The sequence below is a fragment of the Charadrius vociferus genome, unplaced genomic scaffold, assembly GCF_000708025.1.
Source record: "Charadrius vociferus isolate BGI_N301 unplaced genomic scaffold, ASM70802v2 scaffold7, whole genome shotgun sequence".
NCBI classification, from domain to species: Eukaryota; Metazoa; Chordata; class Aves; order Charadriiformes; family Charadriidae; genus Charadrius; species Charadrius vociferus.
In genome coordinates this window covers 7,513,255-7,529,224 of record NW_009649308.1, presented here as the reverse complement: position 1 = coordinate 7,529,224, position 15,970 = coordinate 7,513,255, and the positions used below count along the sequence as shown (strand labels likewise).

The following is a 15,970-nucleotide window of genomic DNA, read 5'->3' as shown; positions in this document are numbered from 1 at the left end:
CTGCTTAGTGATCTGTAAAGCTTGAGTCTTCTGTTCATCTACCTGGACATAGTCCACTCTCTGCTCCTCAGAGAGAAAAGGTTTCTGTGGGAGAGAGAGGAAAAAAAAACAACACATGAATTTTAGGGTTGAAAAGGGATGCTAGTGAAACTTGGCTTGAATTTCTGTTTTTCCTTTCCCTTGTTGCTTGATTGCTTCACTTCACCTTGAAGCTCACAGTGACATCAGCTGACAAAAGCATTGCTTTACAGCCTGCTTTAGCTATAATTATCCATCTGTCACCCTGTCACTCAGCCCAGCGCAGCGAGCAAGGGAAACGTGCTGTTCTGGCTATTTCCACGCAGATAATCATTCCCTTTTCATCCGAGTGATCCTGCTGCGGGGATAACCTAACTGCATTTTAACTACAGGGGGGGTGGGGTGGTAAATAAGAAAGCTTAGGAGTCTTGAGTCTTTTGCCTCCAGGAGTATCAGCTGATGGGGAAAATGATACACGGGACGTAAAATGGCCCAAATCAACAACAGTTCGTTGCTTTGCAGTGGTACCTACCCATCACCCGGGCAGGTTATAAGCTCTTTGGAACAAGGAATGTATTTTCTCAGCATCGCTAAGGAGATTCAAATGCTTTTGGTGATGCAAGAATAAAGATGCACATTTTGCCACGTTACAAGAGGTGGTATAGTTTTACCCTGTGAATTTATCATGGGCTGTAAACTTGTTACTGCAAAGAGATTTGGGGGGAAACTAGCAGGAAAGGGTTTGTGGAGACTTGATGAAAATGAAAGAGCATGCAGAGATCCTGCAAGCATCAACAAGCTTGCCCACAAGCCCTCATGGCTGCACATCCCAGCGTGGTCTCAAGCCCTCTGCCGAGCTCGTGTTAATGGCATCCCTATGAGTCACGCTAAGGACACCTTGTCATCACCCTAATAGTGCTTTTATTATATTAATCTTGAGCCTGCCACAAATGCAGTCAGCTGGAAACACGACTGGCTTCATCACGATACTTAGGGCACCTAGCAGAGTGTGACTCTTGGTCTTGTTTTCCTCCCAGCAGACAAAAAGACAGGAGGCTGTGGGGTTTTTCAGATGACTCATACCTTCTGTACAGGGGATGGGGAAGCAGAATTAAAATCCAATGCTAAGTAATCAAGGTTAGATTTCCTTGTCCATGGAAAAGCACCACTGTATGGAGATGTTGCCTGTCTGTGTTCCTGTCGGGAAAGAAGAGAAACTTTTAACGCTCTTAAAACATGATCCTAAAAGGAAGCAGGACTACAACTGTGAGGTGGGAGACTCGTCTGGCAGAACGCGAGTGAGGAGGGTCAGCACCCACGGAGTTTTCTATGCCAAGGGTGCCTTTTGGTGACTAACCACAGGATAACACTGACTAATTGCAAGATAACATAAAAAAACCTGAGCACACTGATTTCTCCTGGTAATTACGGCAAAACAAGCAAACCAGGGTGATTTTCATTCAATGTTATCAGGAAGGAATTGTGCCCAGCTTCCAACCCAAGCCCTTGGAAGGCTCAGATTTGCAGGGTGCCCTCTTAACCACCATCGTTCTGTGAATTTGAAGAAACGGTGATAATTCTGTTCAAATCTAGCAACTGAAAATTCATCTCAGGAAAATCCCAGATGACCACAAATGTATGGAAGATTTTATTTGACTAGAAAAATCAAGTGGGGAGTAGTTACAACTGGGCCTGCCCTCCTGAGCAGATTTTGATCTAGTAGAGGTGTGGGTTAAAATTTGAGACTACGGTTCATGGAGACTGTGGTCAATGTTGCAATATATTTCTGTAGCCACTGCTGTTGGACTTTGGCTATGGAGCCAAATCTGTAGACATTGGCTCAGATCAAGGGATTTGAGATTCATTTCCACCTAAAATTGAAAGGAAACTGAGATTCTGGTCTTTTGCGAGATATGGCTAAAGAGTGAATGAAGGAAAGGAAGCCACAAAGCCAGATGTTCTTCTTTCATGGGATGGGAAGTGGGGTTAGTGCCACCAGCCAAAGCAGAAGCAATAAGAGACTTTTATGGGAGTTCTGTTTCTGCACAATATTTGGTGTGTTTCTTTAGGAAGGGCACTAACGGCTTTCTGTCATTTCCTGGGAGATTTTGCGGGGCACACTTTTAAAAGGTGAAAAGATTTAATTTTCCTTTGCCTTAATGAGTTCTCATGTAAATATGGCTGATCCCTGTGATCTCTTGGAACTGCTCAGCAACATTCGTGGGCGAACAGCTGAGTTCTGCAGAGCAGAAGAAGGGCTCCCCTTATCTCTCTGTAAATTGGTCCCAGTGTGTTTGGTTTAAAACCGTTTCATCATTTTTTTAAAAAAACAGAAGGCAAAGGACAAACCTCCTCAACATTTTTTCTTAGAAAACAAACTTCTGCATTCTCCATCAATGTGACAGAGCAGAATAAAGCAAAGGATGGCTGTGTGAAAATGAAGATTACCATATGAATGTAACTTTCTTCCTCTTCTCCGGAAACTGAATTGGCAAATATTCTTGCTGAATTAATACCGTCTCTTTCTGGTGAGATAAAGCTCATTCGATTGCTATGAAGAAAAACACAGGAGAGGTTAAGGAAGCATCTTACAGATGCTCTGAAATGAAGCCAAAGCCTGACACAGTCCATATGGTGAATAAACTCACACTAACGCTGCAGCCTTTATGTAGAGGATGTTCAAAACCACTCCTTAGTTCCATAAAAGTGTGCTATATTGCTATGAATGTTTTTGTTGATTTTTTTTTTCCTGGGATTTATGAAAGTTTGCCATCTCTGGTATGACAGAAAGCATAAAACATTGGCGCAATTCTCCAGCAAGGGGCACAGAGACAGATATCATTCATCCGGGTAATATGTGCCGATGGGGTGGTTACCCAGTTGTGGGGGTATCCGCATTTTGGAGATTGATGTAAATTAATCAGCTACTGGAGGTGCATGCAGAGGAACTTGTCTGGCTTTGAACACAGTGTATGTGCTATGGAGATGGCTGCGACTCAGCCCTTGTACAAAGAAATCTCTTCCACTAACGTATCTGTCAGAAGTATAACGTGAGTAAATTATTGCAGGCTCGCACAATGGGGTTAGTTATTAGGAAATTAGGTGGCCACTTTGTGCAGCATGAGCAATATAATTCCTTTTGCTTTATTAGTTCCGGGCATACTTCTTTTTTAGTTTTGTTAATGTAAAACATGCAAACTCCCTCCGAGCTCGTTACCCTTCAGGACTCTGCACTGTGTCAGCACTAATTAACCACAGTGCTCTGGCAGGGATGCTTGGGAGGCAGGCTACTGGGTTTCCCTAAGAGGCAGCAAGCAGCAGGCAGCACTGATGGGCTTAACCAGCTTTAGACTACGGCTGGGGGAGGGCTCTGGGGTCTGCAACTGAGAAACTGCCCATCTTGTGTCCCTTTTGCCCTCCAAATGACTACCTGAGGCAGGGTAGTGGAAACGCCCTGTCTGGCTCTCATGCTAGCAAACCCCCCACATTTTCTGGAGTTCCTGGGGTATGCAGAGGAGGTTGGTGGGAATTCCTGGCTTTTGCATGGACATTTCAGCACAGCTCGCTCTGCTGTCAGCCTTTCCCCATAGTGCCAAGATCCCCCCAGCCAGCAGGCTGCAGTCCTCCCCTGCTCATGTGTTCCCTGAAGATGAGTCTCACTGCCTGTGGAGCCCAACAGCATCACCTGTTCGTACTACCTGGGCTTTGGGACCAAAAGCATTTGTTTTACCCCACAACTAATTTCCAGTGACAAAAGGTCACACCAACAGATGAAGACTGAATTGCTGTGTGGTGGTGCAGAAGTCTACACCCAGGCTGCAAATCAGGCAGATCTTTATCTCATCTGGTCCTCTTTTGCTATATTAATTTTCATGAACAAAAATGGCTCGATCACTTTGAAAAAAAAAATAAAATTAAGGCATGCGAAGCTTTTAGCCATCACAGCAGCCATGCCAGAGTGCAGACCAGCTCTAGTCTTTGCAAAAGGAACCTTCAAAGCAGATTGAACATCACTGGAGCTGCCCGTCGTGAAAGGGAGCCTTGCTTTTTAGAGACAGCAAAAGCCTAGGGAATGCTGGAAGGAGCCCTTGGGAATTTTTGTTTGTGGACTTTGCCAGGAAACTGATTCTTGTGGGATGAGATAAGTTATTTTTAACTCCATTCCACAATGTTAATGCTTAAAAGATCGGAACGGCAGGTTTCTTGTTGACTTACTAAGGCACAGTCCACATCCTGGTCACGGCAGCATGCTCCCGGATTGTGGAGAGGTTCCTCAAGTCCAGAGGAGGTGGCCGTGCTGCAAGTAGATGCAAAAGGAACTATATTTCCAATCACAGAGCTAATGAAAAGTACAGGCTGTTTTGAAAAAATGCAGTTTTATATTAACAGCAAGAAATTATCAGAGTATTTCACAGAACATAACTGATACAACCAAGACAGAAATAAGTAACAAATGACCACTTCAGCCAGCGCTGGAAAGCAAAGTCCCTCATTTACTCTAAAGTAACAGAAAAAAACCAATGGGCATAAGGAGAGCAAATGCCCCACAAGATTCGTGTGCTTGCCTTAAATCTCTGCATGTGCTGCCTTCAAGAGCTTAGGCCAGTTCAGCCTACAGGTCAAAACAGGTTTTGGGCTCTTTTCTAAACAAAAAGGTCCTACACATGGAGATCAAGATCATTCCTCTCACCAGTCAATGTACGTTTCCCACTCCATTCCCAAAACCCTCTAAGAAATGACCTGAGCTTGCTTGGCTTCCTGGCAGTGGTCTAAATTCCTGTCCCCACCTCACAGTAGCATTTCCTGAACGCATTTCTGAGTAGTCCTGTGGCTCTGCAGCCCGAAGAGCTTTAATGTAGGCTAGGTTTAGGCAATTTCTCCACTGCAAAGCTGAATTTTGTCCCCAGTACATCCTCTGGAAGTGCAACCCAGATTTTGGAGATGCCATGAAAAGCAAGAGTGGAAAATTACCATCAGTAAAATTACCTGCAGGAAATTCCTAATTAAACCAAGACAGCTGCATCGACGCAACAGAGGTTTAACCAACAGCCCACACATCAAGTTTGAGTATTTGAGTGTTTGGATGTCCTGTTCCTGGAAGGTCAGGGAGCTGGTGAGACAGCAGTACACGCAATCCAGAGCTGCAGGATTTAGTCTGCTGTCTCTCCAGAGCTACGTCCATTTGGTCATTTGCAGTCAGAGTGGAGCTGAAGCCATGCACCACGCTAATGCAGCCACCCAGTCCTCCACTGCAAAAGTAGGCATGGATGCTCTTCCTCTGCTCACAAACAACCCTGCAGACGCACCTTATGTTACAGTACTATAAGGCACTTACACAGCAATTCGATCCCTCTTCTAGAGCAGGAATCACTTTAAAATGTGCCAAGGACGCTATCAAAGGAGGTCACCCATGTCCCTGCTATCAGGACCCCCTGGCTGCCAATTGCACTTTAGGTCAGAGCTTACATTTCCTACGAGGCTTGAGGTCTCGGTTCACCGGAGGGGGCTCCAGGTCCAAGGGAAGCTCAGGTAAAGGGCTGGTGAGTTTTTCAGTGCTGACGACAGGGAAGGTAAAAGTGGCTGAGCTGGGGCTCATGGGGATGTAGCCGTCGGGTGAACAGTCGGAGCCGGGCGCAGAGGGAGAGGTGCTGGGGCGCATGGGCACATAGCTGTCCTCCGTGCTGTCCGAAGCGGTCGAGTAGAGCGGGGAGAACCGACAGGGCTTCAGAAACAAAGGAGGAAAACAAAAATGGGTTGATAAATGAATAGCTAACCCCATGCAAGCCAGGAGGTGCTGTGAGCTAGGAACAGATCTGAGCTGAGCCCCAGGTCAGGAGAGTCCCAACGTGGCCTTTCTGAGAGGCGCAAGCTGGAAAGACACGAGACAAACACATGAGTTCAGATGCACACTCCAGCTTTGGAGAAGTCCACTTCTGAGCTTCGCAAGTCACTGCTGGGAACTAGGACCAAGCTTATGGGTGACTTAAGTAGGTTAAATCCTCCAACTTCAGTGAGGCTGCACTTGCCTCTCCCAGCAGTAATTCCGACCTATAAAACAAAGGAGGCTCCTTCATACAAAAAAACATCTGAAAGGAGAACATCTGATGAACTACATTTTTGCAAATGTAGAAGCTGAGGAGCAAGCACACAGACCTACATGTTGCTTCTGATAGCTGACAATTAACACAAGAAATTCATTTTATGCAGGTTAGTTCTGGCTGAGTGGTGATTGATTACAAACCTTGCAAGCTTTCAAAGGGGAGAAAAATACAAGTTGCCCACCACCAGCGCTTACATACAAGCAGCAAAGGGTCTCCCACCCAAAAGACAGTATCCAGCGTGAGGCAGAAGACTGGCTATGTGATGTGTGATGGTGCTACATAAAGCCATGTCAGTCAAAGGCTGAGTCAGGAAGCTTTGGACTGACAGAGCCCTGAATCACAGGCACTTTGAGAGCAGAGACTCTCCTATGTCCTAAAGAGGAGATATCTCTCAGGATCATGAAGTGATAGGCTTCTTTACACCCTTTTTTCAAGAGATAAGCAGTTTTCTCAGGTGCTATTGGTCAACAGTTTAATTCTCAAGGCCACTAGTATCCTTTTTCACAACAGACCTGGCTTCATCTGCTTTGAAAACAGTGCTGTGGCCTCTCCCTCCTCTGTCAAAGGCTTCCCCCAGCCACAAAGCAGCAGCACAGAAGATGCCCAAAGCCAAGGGTTTCTTCCATTTTTTTTAATTCTTTTGCTGAACACAGGAGAGGAATGATATAATATCTGGATGTGAAATGATTCACTTTCTAAAGTTTGTCATGTGCCAGTGTTTTAAATTTATGAAAGCAGAGTACTTACCAAATTCAAGCTAAGCCTCTTATCCCGACTTCTTAAGGAACTGCCTTCCATGTCTGCTGCAAGGAAAAAAAAAGTGATTAAAAATGTGATAAGGCAGTGCAACCTCACAGAGATAATTCTGGAGTAAAACATATGTCTCTCAAATAATTAGAGCTTTATAAAGATTCCATAACTCCTAGTATTTATCCTAAATGAGGAAATCAATACTTAAGACCAGAACCAACTCAGTAGCATTTCATCTCAGAGCAATTACATCTATTTTAAGTATGATGAAACCAAGGAACATGTTCATGTATAATCCAGCTGTAACTTATGCTTCCTGTAGCACAAGTGGTTGGGGAGAAAAAGTGGTGTGATGAGCAAGCAACCAAGCAAAAATTTAAACCCAGATCCTGCTTTAGTCCCACTCTATTTTCCCTATCTGTCAAACTGGGGAAGTTATATGAAAAGGGACTGTAGGGAATATTAATTCCTTACTGTTTGGAAAGTTATTTAGGAGCCTTGTGTGTAAGGTGCCAGCAAAGCACATGTTATTGTACAGAAGGTGCATGGGGGGACTTAACAGTAGGAGAGAACTTCTCTTTGTCACCCAGAAATGCAGATGTGGTGCAAGTGGCTCAAGCTCATGGGGGGCAAACAGCCAGAGAAAAGGTCACCACTCACAGTGTCCCCTTGCGCAGGCTGGCCTTCGTCTTGGTGTAGGTCAATTTTATTTTTGAAGCAAAGGGCAAAAAAACTGAAATCCAGCATTCAGTGCATAGAAGATCAGCTGTGGGAGATGCTTACAACTACCATCCTTTTCTGGAAAATTATTTCCTGTGCAGAAAATGACTTTTCTGTGGGAATGCCTTAAAATCCTGAAACAATGTTAATCCAGTCCCTGCTTTTATGGTGAAGATGTCAATCCTGCACTGCAACTGGGGGTCTTTGTGGCGGTATCATAAAAGGCAAAAGTGCAAAAGAAGAACAAAGCAATACTGTTAGTGCAGATATATATAGTGCAGATAGACACAGTCACTGTTCTGGGGCAGCTACGTTTATTTATTATTTGGGCAAAAGACATTCAGGCACAACGCTCCAGCAGATGCCAGGACAGAGATGCCGTACACATCTCGTGTACAGCTCATTCCCCTTCATGGCACTGCAACTAGCACAAGCCGCCTTTGCACTGGGTTAATTACATCTGTTCAGCTCTTACAGGTTGCCAAGGGCAAAAAATTAAGTAAATAACGCAAGTGGGTTCACTCTGGGAGCTGGTGAGGAACAGCTGCTTTCTCCCTGTTTCTTTTTCCGATCTTTCTTGTTAAACACATTTTAATTCAGAGTTTAACCTTCCAAATAGTTTCAGCTGCACTTAGGGTAGGAAAAAATAGCAGCACTTATTAATTCATTGCTGCCCCCTGTCAGGCAGAGATAACCTTGCAGCACGGTAGCAGAACATGACATTTGGCCACTTAATCCTCTTAAAAACATTTTGGCATAAATTGGGTTGGAGGAACATTAACTGTCTCAAGTGCGCTGGCTGCACTAGAGCAGCATACGTGCAGAAACAAGAGCAGCACCTTTCAGGGAGCAACTAAATGTAACTGATAATTAAGAATACCAATTCCACTGATGGGTGTTTCTCCAGAAACCTTCCAAGAATTGTTTGTACACTGATAAACAGGCTGGACAGAGGTCTCCTTGCTTTAGCTTCTGAAGCTTTAAGAGCAAGATCTAAGGGCCCCAAACACCAGTTGGTCATTCAAACTACAGGAATCTAAAGGGTCCTTAAAAACCTACATCTTCTTACTCATCAAAAATGACACATCACTGCAAAGTAATTGATGATTTCCAGCCAGGTATTCCAGCTCCCTTCCTCTGTTCTGTGGCTCCACAAATTAAAACTTTCTCATATTGCGTGTGCCGGTTTTTGGCATCTTGGTGTTCTGGGGTTTTGACTGTTATTTTTGTTTGCGATGACGGTGTTTCCAGGACAAGTGGAAAAGTCACCTCAGCTCAGAGCAGAACTTGCTTTGCAGCAGGTTTTCAGGCTACTCTGCCTGAAGTGCAAGGACAGAATGGGATTTGCTCAAGGACACACGGAGTCCCTGGTTCAGCTGGGATTACATCCCATGCCCAGCGTCTCCCTGGCTTCCCGTTCTTTACTCCAAGCTGTGAAAAGACAAACTGCTGTTACAGAAAGGACTGGATGTAACGAAGCAGCACAGCTACAGGGGCATTTCCCATGTGCAAGCCCACATTTTGACCTGCATAAATAGAGAGTTTGGCATCTCCCGATTCAGTGGCTGGCTTTTCACTTTTGTTTTTTCTACTGCTTGCTTTTTTGGAGAGGGAGGGGGCATGGAAAACTAGCAAGTCATGAGGCGCCCTGAGGAGCTCACAGCCAAAGTGCTGCCCATGTGTACACACTGAGGGGCTTTTACAGAGCAGGAGCTGAATGTGAGGGACAGGTCTGAATCCTGTTCTTTAATTAATATGAAACAAGCATTTCGGCTTGCTTTGGGTGGTGTCTAATTTCACAGGGGCGGGGACAGGGAGGCACAACTGGAGGTGGGCACCCGCTCTGCGCTCGCTCGTGGGCAGCTCCATCCCTCACACCAGTCCTGCTTCACTGGCTCTCGGAAATGCACTCACCTTTCCAGTTCCTCACGTTGTCTAAGCTGGACAAGGAGATCCTCCTGGGCACCAAAGCGACCTGAGCCCGGCAGATCCCCGCATGCCCGTTCTGGAGGGCCCCGCCGCCCATCTCATCTCCTCTCCTGTCTGAGAAGTGTGTTGGCTTGGGTGGCCGCGGTGGGGGCGTGTTGGACAGGACATCCAGCTGGGTTACACCATAGGGCAGCGCGTTTTGGCTCTTGTCCATCTGAAAGGTTGGTGTCAGCGGCGTCCCCAGCAGTGGAGAAGAGGAGGAAAAGTCACTGGGTGGCCCGCTGTCTATGTTCCTGGATGCAGTGGAGGGATTTGCCAACGGGGCCCCGTCCTGGTGCACAGTGCCAGCACTGGAGGGCTGTACAAGGTACAAGGAGGGCTGGGACTGCAAGGAGTCAACAAAAACGTCATCCGAGGAGGTTTGCTCCAGAGATCTGTCCGAATTCGACCAGCTGTCACACCTGCACAGAGACAGAGGTCAGACTTGCACTTTCCTTTTCTCTTGCTTGCAACTGAACAAGTGCACAGCAAAAAAAAAACCCACCCAACCCCATATTTTGAGACAAAATCTGTCCCTTCCCTATGGCTGTGGAAGGTCCCCCCTGAGCTGAGCTGGGGGCTGGGGCACTTTGTGGAGCACCTTGGGCAGCAGCAGGCAGAAAGGGCGTCTGCAGGGAGGCTGTGTGTGAGGTCTCCAGCCACCCACCCTGGAAAGGGACAGGACCAACATATGATGCTTGACCACTAATCTGTGCTATGAAAAGCGCCCTGTAAACTGGGTTAGGCTGATGGTCCCCTGTTGTGCTCAGGAGCCAACCCTGCGTGGCAGGGCTCAAGGACCCGTTTGCCCCAGTTTCCCAGGACATCACTGGGCAGGCAGAGGGTAGCTCTAGCCCGACGCATCAGGCAGACCCCAGACCTACCTGTTGTGGCTGAGCTTGCCCGACTCACAGTTGGAGAGGAAGAGGTAGTCGGGGAGGAAGACCGACTCTGACTCGCTGGGGGTCTCCTCCGCAGCAGACACGTCAGCAGCAGCATGGTCAACTGAGAAGGAGGGATCGGCGATGCGGGAGGCGTGGGTGGAGGCAGCCGGCGATGGCTGCGGCGACGAGGTCGTGTGGGACAGGCTCTCCACTGAACCTGCAATGGGAATGGGTGGCGCCGGCTGAGGGACGGCTTTGACTCGCCCTGGCCCACTGCCTCTCCTGGCCATTGCCACCTTGCTTTTGCACCAGGGATGTTTTACCCCAGAACGGCAGTGCGTCAAGGCAAAAACGGATTGTGAGGAGAGGGGAGGCTGATTCTGCAGCTGCTCCCCCTGCCCAGGCTGTGCAAGCCAGCTGCCAAACAGAGGGGCTGCAGGAGGTGCAGACTCCCCTTGCTCTGGTGTCCCCAGCTCCTGCAGGGCTGTAGCATCCCTCCTGCACGGTGATGAAGACAGCCTCTGCTGAGGCAAGTGCTGAGGCAGAACGGTCTGTTTTATCACGTATTTTTTAGGACCTAACGCAAATAATTAATTATTAATCTCTGACACTTCAAATTAACGGCGACAAGGAAAGGATTGATTTCTTCCCCCTTTCTAGATATCAGTGGACAAAACTCAGGTTTGCTGCTATGGCATAGCCAGATTTGTTGTCCCCTTGAACTTGTCTGTAAACTCCTTACGCCTCCCTAGACTGGACATCAAAGCCACGATGGCCCAGCTTTGGGGGCATTTCAACTCAAAAACCAAGTCCTCAGTGCAAGTCGGACCTCCCACCATGGGCAGCTGTGGAGTGGGAAGGGCCTGGGGTATCTTTGCAGAGCAGCTCCCCAAAGGCGCTTGCTCTTGGCAGCAGAGAAAATATGATTTTTCTAACGAAGTTTCAGGTTGCTGCATAGCGGTTCCCTCACCAGGGCAGCGCCGGGACCAGGCAGTGCTGGCTGGGCACCACAGCTGTCCCCAGCACCTGCAGGGCTCGGCAGCGGGTACCGGTTTCTCTGGCTGAAGCGCAGACATCGCCTGAGTCAGACCTGCAAAACCCTTCTTCAAAATGAAAAACCCCACAGCAAAAACCAAACACAAGAAACCAGCTAGTGCAGATGAAAACAAGCTAAGCATAAACATGCCTTCAAAGTGTAGCAAGGCAGGAGATTTCTCTCACGTTGATACCCAGAATTTGCTGGAAATGCTGGGAACCAGCTCCTGACCATCTGCGTGCATGCCGCGGGCCAGATCCTGCACTGCACAGTGAGGTTCTGAGATCCTCTGGCAGGTTCTAGCTAGTCCTCAGCTCAACACAGCAACAAGCTTTGGCGCTGTACTGGGTTGTTGTAGTCACTTCTCAACCCTGGGAGGTGCTAGGTATATGCACAAGCAGGTCAGGAGGGACTGAGAGGGCTGCTCAGACTTGGATGGTTAGACAGCCACTTCACCAAACACAAACAAAACCCTCCAGTGACCCAGACTTCCACAGCGGGCTTCACCCTGTCATCTTTCTGATCTCAGTCAGAAGAAGAGTAAAAGAGCTGGTCTTTCCTCCCTGCACTACCCCACACCTCATCTCTTTAAACTGGTGAGGGAGCCACCGCTTTCCTTCCCATCTACCAGTATTGACTCACTGCTGCTTCCTGCAGTTGGCTTTAGAGGTCCGATGCAGTGGTGAACCCCGGGTCAGCAAAGCACATAAGCATGTGCTTAAATTTGAGCTTAAGCAAAGCATTTGCTTGATTTTGAGCCGGTGCTTAGAGCAGCAGGATTTCAGCAGTGAGTACCTGGAAGGAATGGCTTTTACAGGGTTTCATGTTTGCAAAGCAGAGCTCAGGGCTCCAGTCTTCCCATCTGAAAAACAACTTTTCTCTTGTTCATTGTGCTGGCTCAGATGGTAACTCTGCTTTCAAACCTTGGACTTGGAGAGCTGTCTTGCAAGCTGAGGATGATCAAATATGCACTGGGCTAACTCCATAGGGATCTTAGAAAAGCATGTTGACATCACCATCTGACCAAATTTAAAAAAAAAAAAAAAAGCCAACTACAAACCACCACAATGCATAAGAAAGAGAAATTAATGACATTCTGGATTATTAACACAGAGAATGAACAGGCCTGAACTCCATCTGGTACTCGTAGGGTTTAGCCACGGATTATCCCATCAGGAAAGGCTTCGAGCTGCGGACCACATGGCAACCGTTGTGAGCAGGAGGGAGGGATGGGGACAGCACAGACCTGCCCTTTTCTAACCTTCAGAGGCTCAGGGACCTGTAGCCAGCTCCTAACAGACCGGCCCCGTCCCTGCCAGCTCTGCTGGTAACTGAATCAGCACGCATTAAAGTTGTACTGCAGCAGCAGCTGGGTAGAATAAATTATGCATGGCCATTTTCGACAGTGAGAAGGCAGAGAATAGGTTTGGTGCCTGCCCTCCCCTTTGCCAGAGAGACAGCGGGCAGCTTCAGCTGCCAAAATAACTGCTTCGGTGGGTACTAACCCAAAAAATCCCTGCCCTGCATCGATACACATCCTCCGTGGTGACTTTCCCCGTCAATGCAGGGCCATTGCTTGGAGAAACAGAGGGCTTCTCTCTCCTGCTACAGACCCCAGCCCACTCCCCAAAAATTGTTACGGTGCAGCAGCGGTGCAGCAGCATTGCAGGGACAGAGTGAAATAGGGGGGTCCTGCTCACAGCAACCCCCTACCAGGCTGCATGGCCATACCAAGGAGGTAGAAACGCCACCCACCCCTCCTGGCCAGGGGCCAGAGCCTGACACTAAAGAGCAGCCTTGAGTCCGTGCAGCTGAGAAGGGATTTGCTCTGGCTGAGAGGGGAGTGTGGAGGCAGTAGCCCCAGTGCCTGTCCTCCAGCATGGGCTGGGAGGAGCCGTCACACTTCTCCTGAACTCTTGTGCACGGGCCAGGCGCTGCCATGAGCAAGCCTGCCAGGACGCTGCCTCCCCTGCTTTGTATGGGAACAGGGGGGAAATAAAGTGAAGATGCTTAGGAGAAAGCATCTCTGCAAGGAGAGCACAGTCCCTCCAGGCAGCCCCTCCAAGAGGTGATCCCAGCTCCCCTTGCTCCCAGCATGCTGCCCTGGCTGGAGGAGGAGATGCTCCCCAGTGTGGCTGCAGCAAGGTCCTGGGGAATCAAATCATCGCCCATGCCATGGCAGGGTCTGTGCACATTGGCAAAAGAAAACAAAAGGAGAGACATTTAAGGAGGCAAAGAAACCATCAGAGGAGCAGGCAGAAAGGGAGAAGGTCCCAGCAATGGGCAAGGATGGGTGTGAACAACAGAGCAACCAGAGGTGTGGGAGAGGTGGAGGAGCAGAAATGCTCTAATGCAGCTGCCAGCAGCCAAGAGGGTCCCAAGGGTAACCTGTCACTTAGGGTGACCCTGCCAACATCCTGGTCCATGCACTGTGCAGGGAGGGCACCAGGGAGGGAGGCCTCCTCAGAGACATCAGGCTCCACTGTGGCCCTGGGTGCTGTGGGACAGAGTAGAGCAACGGGGGAGCGATGGAGATCAGCAGAGATCTGCAGGTAAGGGCTGCATCCGGAAGGAGCAAGGCATTTACGTGGGATGTGGAACAATACCTGGAGCCTGTGGATGAAGTGAAGAGGGAACCCAAGATGAAAGGTCCTTTTTGGGCTGAGCAGGTGCCTGCCAAAGCATGGCCTCGGGGAGCACTCAATGTACAACTACAATCTTTAAAAGTAAAGCTTCCGAGTAAAAAAGGCTAAACACCTTTCACAGCAGTTTCTCCAATGAAAAGCCGCTGTATTGCATTGTGTCAATCATGGTTTCAGCTTGCATTTGGGATAAAGTGTGCCCATGATGTCCCATCACAACCTCATTTCATCCCCTCCTCTGCCCAGCCACTTGGCCCAAGCCTCCTCACGATCCCCTGTGCGGCCACGGGTCCCGTGAGGTTGGGGAATGACTGCTCCATCAGGAGCCTTCACCAGAGGTGGAAGCAAGATTTTACATAAAAATGGTAGGAAAATAGGGAAGGAGGCCCCTTCCTCTCTCCTCCAGCTGACTCCTCTGAAGGTGCCAGCTCCCCCGTCATGCTCAGCACAGCCAGCGGCACTGTTTCTTATGGCAGTCGAGTGCCACAGCACAATTGTTGCTGCTGGCAAGTCCTTCCCGACAGCCGCCCTCCCAGGTGCTTCCTGACATCTGCCTGGAGCTTGCGCTGCGCCGCCGTCTCTCAGCTGTCCCCTCTCTTGTTGACTAAAAAGCTGTCCTCACGGGGCCAGCCGTGGTTTTGCTAACTTCGGACCACGTCTGGCTGCTTAGACGTCAAACCAGAGGCCGCTGATGACTGGGACCTGGCTGTTTGTCCCACTGATTTGCTACTGGAAGGGACTGACTGGGAACAACGGGACGGTGTTTACAGCTGAGTCACCGCGTAAACCTGTGGCTGCGCTTTCTGCACATTAAGTGGAGAAAGCAGCAGATTTGGTTTTGGCCTCAAAGTCACAGCAATTTCAGAGATGCGAGGACGAAGAGTGGTTGATTTCACAATATAATATTGGCTTTGAGATTCATTTTAACACACAGAATAGCTTATTAAAGTTTCCTGCAATTGATGTGTCTTTCTTTTGATGATTCATTTCAGGGACTATTATTTTTTTAACACAGTAGCATTCAAGTTAAAAAAGCATATGGCATTTAATAGAGCTTTTCTCTTCTTATGTTAATTTTTAAGGGTAATTTGTTTAAACCTACAGGCTCTTGGGGGATTTAGGTGCTTCCAAAAAGCTGAAGCAATTAACAACTGTTTGAAATGTGATGTGCAACGTGTGGAACTGTGCAGGTTTAAATCTGAGGACCGTAATGTGCCCTGCAGCCTGACCTGAATACACCCCGAGACCTGACCTCACTGGCATGAACTGCAGGATAAATAGATCTTATGAGCTATTCGCCATTAGAGAGAGGATAAGCGCATGTCTGGAAGATTAGCTTACGTGGTCTGTGATGAGAGCTGTAAGTCTGGGTGCCAGACTTTACTCCGAACCAAGGCAAATCCTCTGCACTGCTGATCCTCTGGGGGCATAATATCCGCCTTGAAGGGAACGGAAAGCTGGGATGTCAGCTTCCCCGACTGCCACACCAAGAGTTGTCACTTCTTGTCCGTCAGTGCCTACGCTGGCAGTCTTTGCTGGGAAAGAAATACCACTGTGTAATACTCTGAGTATTGCCCATGAATAAGTCTTACCAGGAATGCAGTGCTGTACCAGCATAACAGAACAGACATTTCCCAGTACAAATGCATCTATCCTGGGGACAGCCGCTGCCGTAGCTCCTCTGCCACAGATCACATCTCCCTATGCACATCCTCGACACAGTGCCAGCAGGAGTCTGCATACACGTTTGAGAGACAGAAATTATTCTTCTCTTTTCCATTTTGCATGCAAAGGCTCACCTTCATTTCAGAGTAATTGGTAAAATGATATATTTAAATAATACTGCACCAG

At 48.2% G+C, this 15,970-nt stretch overlaps 1 protein-coding gene across 1 annotated transcript in view; it reads right to left on the bottom strand.

The window, feature by feature from the left end:
• GAB3 (GRB2-associated binding protein 3) overlaps positions 1–15,970 on the bottom strand; it is a 65,307-nt gene that overhangs the window by 66 nt on the left and 49,271 nt on the right. Inside the window, 9 exon segments of the mRNA XM_009889285.1 lie at positions 1–84; positions 1,102–1,215; positions 2,368–2,370; positions 2,467–2,569; positions 4,234–4,315; positions 5,485–5,740; positions 6,867–6,922; positions 9,504–9,979; positions 10,418–10,658. The exon segment at positions 1–84 is cut by the window's left edge and continues 66 nt beyond it. Coding sequence (XP_009887587.1) covers positions 1–84; positions 1,102–1,215; positions 2,368–2,370; positions 2,467–2,569; positions 4,234–4,315; positions 5,485–5,740; positions 6,867–6,922; positions 9,504–9,979; positions 10,418–10,658 — 1,415 coding nt within the window.